Raw genomic sequence first — 12,102 nt, forward strand, 5'->3', positions numbered from 1 at the left:
GGTCTTTTTTTTTTGTTTAGCCGAAAAGGTGTTGGTACGAAAGTCGTCTTTCAGAAATGCCACGCAGCTTGTAACGCCTCCTCTGCGTCTGGCAGGGGCTGGCACGTAAGATGCAGTTATTAAAAATTCAAGAAAGGATTTGCGCATATTCATTAAAAAAAAAAGAAAAAGAAAAAGAAACAGATTTAGAATTGTGTAGGAAACACTGCGAGACGAGGAGCAGCGTGGGTTAATGCTCTGAGTTTAATTTTGTTTCTTAATTAAGGTATTTGTAGTGCCAATGGTTAGGTAGGAAGGGAGGAATCCTAATGGAAATTAAATAATCTATTACTACAGCAAGCAAAAACTGATCATAGAGTTTCCCTAAATTCTGTATAATAAAGGAAGAGAAACTATAGGCAGCGGTCCTGACGGCGTGTTTTTAATGGCAGCGCGATTCAGTTTCTTTACCCCAGCAGTCAGGTTGAAGTACAGCTGAGCTCGGGATTGCAGCTGAAGGAATGAATCCTGCCCGCTCCTTACGTGGTTGGGAAGAGCACAGAGGCGTGGAGCTGCAAGGAGCCGCCAAGCTCAGGAAGGTCCAGGCCCTTGCCATCACCCCTGCCAGTAAACAGATGGACAGAGACTTGTTGCTGTTCTTCAGTTTGGAGAGCGCCAGGCATGACTTCAAAAGCCCAGGCAGGGATCAGATTTCAGGCGCAAGCTTGGAAGTTGTCTCTATCACTGTGCGATAGCTCAGTTTCAGACCCTCCTTCCAGAGGAAGAGTAGCTGAGATTGCTGTGCTCATCCGTTTCTGTAGGTGAGTCTTCAATAGTATCATTAAGGTTTGTAAGCGACAGTTTTCCCAGGTGACGTTAGAAAGGGATCGTCCTTCTAGTGGAACAATTGGAAAATGAGCTCATCTTCATCAGCCCCGAAATAAGTCTTTATACATCTTCTGAAAACGGCATGAGTTTCACGGTTATAGAAAGTGCAAGTGATCTACGAAACAGTCTGATAGCTTGAGTCTCACGCCTTTTATTAAGCAAAATCTGACTTCCAAGAAAAACTATTTTACTAGTCATCTGTTGTATTTTCAGTTGGAGATAAGATGAGGTATTTTAAGCAAGTGGGTGAAAATTGCATGGTTGTATACCCTTGCAAGTGGTATTTCTGAAGGTTTATTTCCTTCTTCTGGGTAAAATGTACATCTGTGCAGATGTGTACTGCACTGGGAAGGCTGAAGTAGCACTGGGTGTTTTGCAGAGACCAACTTTAAGTCTCCAAAAGACCACTTACTCTTTCCTAACATCAGTCTCACCTTCATTGACACTGAACACACTAAATCATAGCGATCAATTTCTGTTTTCTCTGGAGAAATTAATTGCTTTTGATGCCTTCCAAAACCTTGCTCAGTGTTGCATTTACATAGAAGTACTTGATAACAAGGCAGGACTCAGTCCCAGGCCTGATCTATACAAGTGATGGTGGTACAGTAAGTTATTTAAATTTATATAAATCCTTAGTGGGGTTTACATTAATTTAAACTTTTACATGAATTTAAACCCAGCTTTTTTAACTTATCTTGATAAGCGTACTAAGGATATTAAAAATTATGTAGCCAATTTTAAACAGAAACAGACGAGCGAGTCCAAACCATGCTTGTGTTGGCATTTTTGTGTAGTATAGCTGCTTTTCTATAAGGCTTTTGGCTTAGTATCACTTCCATATTTTAGTTTAAAAAATCTGGCACTTAGTGGCATTCAAAGGGCACTCATTAGGTAGATTTAAAACTGTCTTATCAACAGATCTAAAATGCAGTCATTAAGACGGGGATGGCAGTGTGGAGGACCATTTCTGGAAGTTTTCTTTGGGGAATTGATTCTTCTTTTTATCAGCAGTCATCGTGATGATAAAAGTCTTGTATGGTTAAGTTTGCAGTTAGTGCAAAGGTTCCTGGGTTGATAAATAATAAACAGACCATCTTTTCATTGCAGGGTAATCTGAATCACCTGGTTAAATGTTTTCAGTCCACCAAAATGTGTTTTAATACAGTAAAATGCAAGCTAGTACATTGGGGAGCACAAGAGTACAAGCTATGCCAGTAGGATGGAAGACTGTCTTGTAAAACTGTATGACTTTGGAAAGGACGTAGGGGTCAAATATTTGCTTCAGCATGAACTACCAGTGCAGTCTGTGCCTAAAAGGCTGCTACGATCTCTTGAATGTCTCCAAAAAGGAGAATTAGGGAAGGGCTGTTGGCTGTCTTTGCAGCACTGGACAACAGCATTCAGTTCTGATGTCTGTGCTTCTAAGGTTGGCAGAGAGAAAAATGGAGAGAAGAAACAGGGAGGGAATAAAACCACAAAAATCATCCAGGGGCTGAAAAAATAAGGATTATAGTGGGAGGGCTGGGGAGCTAAGCTTACTTAGTGTGTTATGCTTATGGCAAAACATAAAACACTAAAAGTTGGAATAACGGGGGGAAGGGGGAGTAGCGAGGACGTGAAGGTGCAGTCAGTCTTCGCTGACCTTCTAGGTTACAATGAACAGGAAACTGAGGAGGTTTTTAAAGCCATTGAGTGACCCACAACTCACTACATTCTGTGAGTAGAGAGAGACGCCTTGAAAATTGTTCAAACTTCTTGATTGCTTATTTGAGGAAGCGTTTCTGAAATTCTTGCTCGCATTGGTGACCAGCAGAGAACGTTACTTCTGGGAGGTAGATCTGTGTTTCATCACTGTGAGACCAGGAACTCCTTGGTCAAGTCCTGTTTCACAGATCCTCATTTGCAAAACACTGCACAAGTTCAGTGTAAGAAGAATCAGATTCAGAGACTGTTTGTCAGATACTAGGTTAATAATCAAATATTTATGGGTTCAACTGGAACAGCGGACAAGCCCAAAACAGCAGCCAGGTTCAAAAATGACTCATCTCCTATGTCTGGGAAATGTAAGTGAGACTATTTTTTCCACAACTACTTTTTCTCATTAATGCCATTAAGAATGATGTGATGGCAGCACAAGAAAATAAGCTGCGTGTTCACATGTTTGACTGCAGGTCTTCTGGGCATGTGTTCTTCTAGATGCAAGAGGTCCATGCATACGGACCCTCTAAGAGTGAACTTGATGGACCACAGTAAAATTGTCCACAGGGGCAAGTGTTCACCCGTGTGGGCCCAATTACAAGACTAAATCCTATATTCTCTTACTGTAGCAGAAGAAGAGTTAGGTTGTGGTCTTCTCAATAGGAGAGCAATGATTTTAAATGTGATTATACTTATGCTCCAAAGAAACCCCCCAAAATTCCTTCTGTTTGTAATCTTCTTTCTAAAATTGCTTAGAGTTCCAGATGGTAAGAACTGCTAAACTACTTCTGTTGAGAAAATTACATTTCCTACTTAAAAAGGGAAAATAAATTTGTACTACATTCATAGGAGTGGATTTTCAAAAGCAAAAACATTGATCTGCATGCTCTGAAGTCTGTGGACAGCCCAGTGAGTCTGCTTGACCATCCTGATGTGAATGTGGATGCAGATGTGTGTGTTCCACACATGTACATCACCCTGGACTCAGGGTCAGGACATTCATCCTAGAGTTTGCCTACCTGTCTCTCCTTGCTGGCATCGAATGTTCTCATTTGGGCTGTGAGAACATCTGAGTATAAATAAATTTTATGCCTGTCTGAACTGCCCTCAGTGAGCTGTTTTAGTCAATTTATCACCATTCCTGGATTTTGGATTTAATCCTCCACCCATTCCCCAGTGTGTTGTTTAAGGTTGAACTCTGAATGTTGCCTGGCATCAGAATGTATTCCTCTGGTGCACACCTCAGAGACTGTCCTAAGAAAATACACCACTTGAATTTTATGATCATGTTTCTTGTGTATGTAACAGCAAGTCACAAATGAGGTGGGGTCAGGCAGCCACTGCAAGTACTCCACATGCAGTAGGAGCTGCCAACTTGTTTAAATGCAGGTTCAAATGCCAGAAAGCAATGAAGAAGGCTGACACTGTCAAGCCACCTCCCAGATGTTTGGCTCCCTACACCACCACGGTCTATTCCCCTTTCACCAGAGACCTCTGATCATCCCCTCTACTGATTCGCCCAAAGCAGTCCCTGCAGCTGCACTTCTGAATGCCCACAGGAATATATCAACTGCCTACACTTTTGGAAATGATGGTATGGAAGCAATTATGGGTTGAAGGAAGGACTGGTGAGGGAATCCTTGCAATTCTCGTATGAATTTGCAGTGACCACTTAGCTATCAAGCAGCAGTTCCCATGTTTCCATGGGCTGATTTTTTTCCAATTTAAAAAAAAAAAAAAGTATTTAATTCATATTAGAATATCATTTCTGATAAGTCAATATAAAAACTGGAAAAGTCATTTTGTCCTACAGCATTTACATATCTAAAAATTCTGAAAGATCTTGGTCCAAGAGGCATTGAGCGCAACCTCTGTGTTTCCTGGTAGTGCAGAAGGAGGTTCTTACAGCATCATTCAGGGCATGTTGTGCGCAAGGTTGAAACATGCAGGACTGCGGAAGGTCCCAGCAATCCAGCTACCCGTGGATTTTCCTGTAGTTTAAGTGGGGATGTCTAAGTTATGCTGCCCTGAACCTTCCAGAGAAGTCCTGAATTATGCTGGAAGTTATTTCATCTCCTGTGCCTTGAAGTGTTGCAGCCCAGAATTTCACATAGCGCAGCCAGTGTGTTCAAAACTTGTCTCGCTGAATTTATATGTGGCAAGAACTTAAGAGCAACAGGTCATCTAGTCCATTTCCTTGCCCCAAAAAAGCCTGTCCTTTACCATCCCAAGAATCCCCATTTTGAAGCAACATTTCCCCTAGTAAAAGGTCTCTAGAGACTTCTGAAAAACCATTGAATAACTCAACGGCTGTAGGAGGTGTGTGCTTGCGGTACCACAACTGCTGCAAGACTCTTGAGCTTAGGACTATTGTTGATTCTTTGCCTTTCTTCTAAGTGGTCCACGGGTGTATGGTCCTGCTGTGAATATTCTGCTCTTTTACTCCAGTGTCTTGACTACAGCAGCGGAGCCCTGACTGGCGACCTCTGTGAAGACCTGTGTGTGGCACAGAAGTTGGTGTACAAACACTGCCTTTACTATGACAGAGGTAAGAAGGTCATCCAGGCTGACTGGAGAGGCCGGCCCATCATCCTGAAATCCAAAAAGGAAATCTTCTCTAGCTACCAGCACCTCAGTATGCTAGAGGAGGTGGAAACACAGGATATTCCTGAAACAGAGCTTCTGCTGATGGTAGCCTTGGAGGTCAAAAATGTCCTGGGACTAGAACTGTCTAACAATACCATGGGGCCCCTGTGGACAAGGAAGAAAGGACCACATTGGAAAGCACAGGTGGCCAGCATGTGGTCCTTGCTCCAGCAGGAAGAATATATCTACTTCAGTTTGCTGCAGGACTTCAGCAAACACGTGCTACGAATTATTGGCTCTTGTGGACACTTTTATGCTGTGGAGTACCTCACAGCTGGACATGCCTGGCACAAAACTCTTTTTCCCTTGGAAAATGTGGTCGGTCCCTCCCTTGCTGGCCACAGAAGCAGGGTGAGAGCCATCATTGACATAGCACTCAGCTTTCTGGACATGGTGCAGCATTTTGATAATGATTTCTCTCACCGACTTCACCTGTGTGACATCAAACCAGAAAACTTCGCTATCAGGCACGATCTCACGGTAAGTTGAGTCTTTGGGGTTGTGTTGCAGCAATTTGAGGTCAAATTCTAGTCTGAAAGTGGCTGTGTAAAAATGACACTTCCCTCCTCATACAGCTTTTGGCCAAGTTTTTGCAAAACCAATGCGTTTACAAGGGACAGGGGAGCTTCTCTACTGCTTTTCCTCTTTGTAGTATGTGCAGCCACGTTGCAGAGCGCTACATCCTGCTGCTTGTTTTGAGAACTGTTTGCTCAGTTCTGATTTGTTTCACCTCCTCAAAGGCACTGGCACCGACAGGGTCCCTTGGATGTGGTGAGGGATACCTCCTGAAGGCAAGGAGATCTCAAAAGCTGTAGGTGAAGCTGTAATTTGAGTCACAGCAACTATTTCTGGTAGTGATGCTGAAAGGAAAAACTTTGAATTTGAAAGCTAAGGCTGAATTCTCTGACCTGGCACAAGGGGAACTCCCCACATACAAACACACACATCTTTGTGCTTTAGTGTTCAGCTTATCTGGTCTGGAAATGATCCAAGGACAGCGACATGAAAATCCCTGGTACTGTTACTCTTTGACTTTTCATTCTACAGCTGTAACTCAGACCTGAATAGCTATGCATGTTTTCTAGGTAGTGATGTAGCTCAGCACCACATTGCTGAATGTATCTTGCATTCATTCTGTGGACAGAAATTCCACTGGTTTCGCTGGGAATTGTGTGTACGGACTGGAGACACTGTGCAATAAGTAAGTGTTTGAACCAGACTGACAACGTGCAGTGACGTCAGTGGAGTTTCTGCACTCTGAGTGAACATAAAGCATTTTCAGGGACTTGAATGCTATTTTCAGCACTCACTGAGTGTTAATATAACACTTGCATCTTCAGAGTACTAGACAAACATTGCCTAAACATATAGCCATTAAGAGCAATTAGAGTGCTTCCCCTTCACCCTTCCCTTCCTCCCTTCCAGTGTTTATTCAGGTGCAATACAGCAGCTGGACAGGGAATGGGTGAGGAGCTACAGCAAGACACTAGAAAAGCGTACCAGTGTTTAGGCAAAGTGAGGTACGGCAGGGATTCCTCAAGGCAGGCTTTGCCCATCTTTTTCAGTTATGCAGGGCTGTGACTGCCTGTGGCTGAGCACACACCAGAGCATCTGTTTTACCACCTGCTTAGAGGAAAAGAGATATCATTTAGGAAAAGAGAAAGAACATTGCTTGTGTCTTCCCTTACGAGACCTTTTGGCGAGGCTTGCTTCTCCAGGATTCTCCCGTGACTTCTGGGGTCCAAAGAGACAGCAGTCACCTTCTGGTATAGGAAAGTACTCTAATTTAGTATTTTCTAGGAGAATTAATTAAAAAATAAAAAGTGAGCTGCTGCTCACTCATGGCTCTCCCAGTTGTACGTTACTTACAGCCTGTTGGTATCACCTGTTTTCACCCCACTGGGCTGGGAGACAGGAGGTACACACAGACAGAAAGCTGCCCGGAGGTGGGGGGGGACACAGGGGCGACAGGGAGAGCTTCTGATCGGTGAAGAAGGAAGGAGAGTGAGAAGCAGAAACTCTAGGCGGTTTTATCAACCAGTTCCAGAACAGGGACACAGCAAGGCAGCCTCTTTTTTTGTCCCTCATGTTTGTTTTAAGCAATTTTTTCACTTGCTTGTTTCTTGTGCTCTGTATAGGATAATAATAAACACCCATAATAGCACCACTATTTCTCATCCCAGCAACGAGACTGCTAATGCCCAGAGAAATGTGCCTTGAGTGCAATAGTTTTACTTTGAGGATTATTTTCAAATGGTGGGGATAAGCCTCCGGCCCTCACTCCAGCCTTCACATACTGTTCCTGCAGCACAGAGGGGAGAGATCACTGCCTGGTAGATCATCCAGGGGAATTTTAAGCTGCCATGGAGCTACATAAGGGGCAGAGTTGGAAGGAGGTCTGGGTGAATATACAGTGGTCCGGGAGAGCTTCCCATTTTACCAGCACCTCAGAAAGAACTAGAAAGATTACAGCACCTTAAACATGACTTCAAATCAGGTCAGGAGCCAAGCTGGGTCTTTCCTGCGTTTCCTTAGGTACCTTCATCGTCAATTACAATCATAAACCCCACCAAAATGTAGCTGTTTATAGGTAGAGTGTCACCCAGATCTATCTTCACAGGGTCTGGCTGGATGCCCACCCATTTTTCTAACAGATGAACTTCAGTGAAACCACTGAATCCTTTGGCAGCCACACGTTTGGGAACCAGGGCTTTTTTTCCTAGCGAAGCAATTGATCAGACTGTCAAAGGTGCTCAGTGCTGGCAGAGACCCACCAGGGTGCTGATGCAGTGACCCTAGGACTGGGGAAACCCTGCACCGCTTTTACTGTCTCTTCTCCAAAGATGTGAACAGCAAAACTGCAGAAAGCTTAAGGAAGTAAAGAAGAAAAGAAAAAAACAATTGCCTGTCCAAACGTGTGAAATTCCTTAGGCTACGTCATCATTATCAAGCTCTCCAAGAAGCTTAAAAATACTTGAGTTTTTAAGCTATGCCTCATCTCTTTAAGATTTTCCCTGGGGAAAACGAAGTAGAATAAAACGAAGGTTAGACCTCGTTCTTTCTTTTGCCTGTGGAAGGTTTATTTGGCCTTCTACCAGACCAGACAACTTTAGTTCCTGGGGTTGATCCAGCTGCTGCTCCAGCCACGCAGTTCAGCTTCCCCTGTTATCTGGGAGGTCGAATCTTAAAAATGAGTCTATCATTTGAGCCCAAGTAACTCTGTTTTGCCCGGGTCCCAGCCGTTTTCCTCCATGACAATGTGTGTCAGCTGCTGCAAGGGAGAGTCTCTGGCCCTGACTGTCAAGTGTTAAGTGCGGCTCTGAACGTACGCTGATCGCTGCACCCATGGCGCTGAAGGCAGGCTGCGTTCACTGTGGTCACCCACAGTTTGTCTCATGTCAAGCAGCTGCCATCCCATTGCTGGCTTCCTTTCTTCCCCTGTTTATTGCTCTGATTTTTTTAAGTGACCTATTCATGGGTGGAGTGACACTGGCAGAAACTGAGACTACAGCCCTTCGCTCCCAGAATGGTTTCAAGCCTAGCACAGGCAGCAGCTCTGCAGACCTCTTTAAGGGTGCTGCGTTTTCACTATTTTGCAAGCCTCGTGTCAGGGCGAGGAAACTGCTTGATGTCTTCAGTCCTTGCTTTTTCCGCTGAGACCAACGGCTGGCTGGGCTCTGCAATGGACCATATTTCTGGACAAGCGGAACAAGAACCATGCACAATAAATGAGTCAAACCATAGCAGACAGGACTGGGCAAAGCTAGTCTCGACTTTCAACAGCCTCAGGGATCTCTCTACAGCTGAGCAGACTCAAACCCACGGAATGCAATGGCAGGTTTGGAGGAGCTGTAGCAGGTGCAGGTACTTCTGCACATCCCACTGCTCCTCTCCACAATGATAAAGTCAGGGGTTTAGTCTGAACGGTGAATTGTGAAATGATACCGTCTGGCCTGTGGGTAATTTTGCACCGTCACGTAATTAAGAGATTGAGTTGCCATCTGCATAAGGTGCAACAACAAGTAAATCAATCTTCAAGTTGGATATAGTTCTGGTTTAAGGCAAATCAATCCAGTTGTCCCCAGGGATGCATATTGTCCACAAATAATTTTCCCTTTCCTGGTGTCGTAAGCATTGGCTGGTTTTGTTTAAAAAGTGGTATTTATAAGACTAGCGCAGCTCAGTTAACCAAAATAAAGTCCTTTCACTGTGATCCCAGTTCTCCACTGGCAGATGCTCTCAGCACAGCATTTCCAAAAGTCAAGCATCAAAGAACACTTGCTCAGCCTTGTCCCACAGGCTGTGCTGTGCCACATCTGATGGCTTGTTTTGATCCACAGGTGGTGGCCATTGATGTGGATATGGCCTTTTTTGAACCCAAAATGAGGGACATCCTTGAACAGAACTGCACAGGAGACGAAGATTGTAATTTTTTTGATTGCTTTTCAAAATGCAATCTGAAAATCAGAAAATGCGGAGCACAGAGAGCCAATAACAACTTGCAAGTGAGTAGATACAGCTGCTTTATGCATCCATTTCTTTTAAAATCACATTGACTACAAAATGCATGGTATGTGCTAGGAGACTGTGAGATGAAGACAGTCAGGTTTTTAAACATGGCCACATAAGTGCTAGTCCTGTTCAGAAATCCCATCTTGGGGCACGCAAACAGATCTTTATATTCACTAGTGGCTTTTTTTGCCGTGTTTTTGTGTAGCTGTTAGCCCAATGCCTCAGATAGGAGAGCGAAGGAAGTAGGGGCAGGGGATTGGCATTACTGTCTCCACTAATGGTAAAGTCGGGGCTGTCCACGTGTAAGCAGTGGGGCGGCTACGGCTGCGATTCTCCACTCTACAGACGTAGTGCGCGGATGTAGTGGAGAGGGGAGTCCGTGGGGTTCTTGGCCCTGGGATGAGGTGTCTTGTAGCTCACCCAGCTTGTGCCGGTGGGAGGCACTAGCGCAGCAGAGAGGCTGGGGGACTGTAGCTTGGCGGCCTTTTGCCTGCTTCTCGCACCCCCTCGCCCTCACCACCTGTTATGCAGAAGTGCAAGAGCAGTCTGAGAAGAAGTGGGATTCCTCAGCTAGAGCGTAGCCTTTGTGGATGCTCCTTTTCTATACCTTCCTCTTTGAATGGCGGGAGGCATTTTGGATTCGGATGACATTTTGCCACAGTCCTAGAGAAGCAGCAGGACATTAGTTGTAGCTCCTGCAAGACAACAATCTGTTCTTTTCCCTTTCCTCAGAAGAAGTGGGTCCTCAGCTAGAGCGTAGCCTTTGTGGATGCTCCTTTTCTATACCTTCCTCTTTGAATGGCGGGAGGCATTTTGGATTCGGATGACATTTTGCCACAGTCCTAGAGAAGCAGCAGGACATTAGTTGTAGCTCCTGCAAGACAACAATCTGTTCTTTTCCCTTTCCTCAGGTAATTTGTGACAAAATATTCCGTCGCTGGTTTTCCCCAAATCTCAGAGGACCGTTGGTTTCCCTCCCGCTGCAGCTGCAGCTGCAGAAGGCTGTGCAGGAGTGTGCTGAGCCGGGGCACGTGGATGCTGCTGGGCACCAGAGGACTCTGAAATCTCTTTCTGAGTTATACCACCTGCTTCGGGTCACTCAGCAAGAACTGCAAAGGGCAGAGTAGACACAAAAGGCAGAACTGCAAAGGCCACATCGGAGCCACTGCTAAGTCACACCGTGTATGAGGCAGTCTGTGTTTTCTCTCTCTTCCATCGCTCCTACCCATTGTATTACATTTACAGCACAGAGATTGGTTTTCTCCTATGCAAATGAAATTCATGGCTGCAGGTGCGGCACGTCCTGTTAATAACCTTTCCAGTGTGAAATTGTTTTACATTACCTGGATTCTGTTCTTGCTTATTTTCCTGAGCTAGCGCTAGCCCTCTCCATCAGCATTCAGCACATCGTTTGCTTACCAAGAGCTGTAGTCACTGCTCAGATAGCATCTGAGTGCGGTGCTCAGAGTGAAGATGCATTTACAGAAGAAAAGTGTAGTAAAACTAATATCAATAATTAAAATATTGGGTGGGTGGGTGTGGATAAGTATGTGCATGGTGTTTGTTTTAATTTCTCTGTAGAATGAGGTTTTTTTAAAGTAGGGACAGAGTGCTCTGTGTGAAAAAACAATCTCAAACAGGGAAAAGTATTGTCACACGAGTGAAGAGTTGCTTTTGTACAAAGCAGTCCTTTCTGATGTCCCCAAACGCATTTTCTCTGGTGTGTTGCATTACCTGTGCCATAGATAACTTTCTGGGCAGAAATTTCATGAAGGTACTTAGGGCTTTTCTAGAGCAAAATAACTATATTCTTGTTGAATTCCTATGTGGGTACTCATATTCTGCAGTGGAAAGGTACGAATAATGCCACTGAATTTTCCCATGTGAACAAGGCCTCAGGCACTTGTACATCAGAGCACTTGATAAGAAGCCCTCCTTTGCCAGAGAGCAGAATTACCCAGGAATGCCAACAATCTGTCCTTTGCACTGAACAGAACAATATCCAGACCCGGAGTTTTCTTACACAGTATTTTTTTAATGAACAAAAGGAAATTTTTCGTAAGAATTCATTATCTTGCAATCAGTTACATAAATAAAGGTCCCTACATTGACTTAAAATCATTAACTTTGCCTTTCAAACGTGTAGCTGTGTCTGGAGAATCCAGCACACGGGTTCAGAATACATAGTGTGTGTTTAGGCCCAATACTGGGCAATATACCCATGAGCTCCTTTTGGCATGAAGACATTAAAAACCCCACAAACAGAAAACCCAACAGCTTATGACAGCCCTCAGCTCAGAAGGACTCTTAAGTATTAAGACTGACAATACTGGTTTGTGGATGTGAGACACATAACAACACCTTTTTCATCTTTAT

General features: G+C 44.3%; 1 protein-coding gene across 1 annotated transcript; it reads left to right on the forward strand.

Annotated features, from left to right (window-relative positions):
* The first annotated feature begins 4,156 nt into the window (after window positions 1–4,156).
* FAM69C (family with sequence similarity 69 member C) lies at window positions 4,157–11,054 on the forward strand. The gene is made up of 4 exons (XM_009276693.2): window positions 4,157–4,162; window positions 5,017–5,694; window positions 9,555–9,719; window positions 10,638–11,054. The coding sequence occupies exons 1-4, from the start codon at window positions 4,157–4,159 to the stop codon at window positions 10,851–10,853; spliced, it is 1,065 nt and encodes a 354-aa protein (XP_009274968.1). The 3' UTR covers window positions 10,854–11,054.
* Window positions 11,055–12,102: the final 1,048 nt, after the last annotated feature.

The sequence above is a fragment of the Aptenodytes forsteri genome, unplaced genomic scaffold (genome assembly GCF_000699145.1).
Source record: "Aptenodytes forsteri isolate BGI_AS27 unplaced genomic scaffold, ASM69914v1 Scaffold97, whole genome shotgun sequence".
Lineage (NCBI taxonomy): Eukaryota > Metazoa > Chordata > Aves > Sphenisciformes > Spheniscidae > Aptenodytes > Aptenodytes forsteri.

Bases quoted from the DNA above. Each gene is read 5' to 3' on its own strand.
- FAM69C (XM_009276693.2), top strand. The intron at 5,695-9,554 runs GTAAGTTGAGTC...TTTGATCCACAG, and splicing joins CTATCAGGCACGATCTCACG to GTGGTGGCCATTGATGTGGA. The intron at 9,720-10,637 runs GTGAGTAGATAC...CCCTTTCCTCAG, and splicing joins GAGCCAATAACAACTTGCAA to GTAATTTGTGACAAAATATT.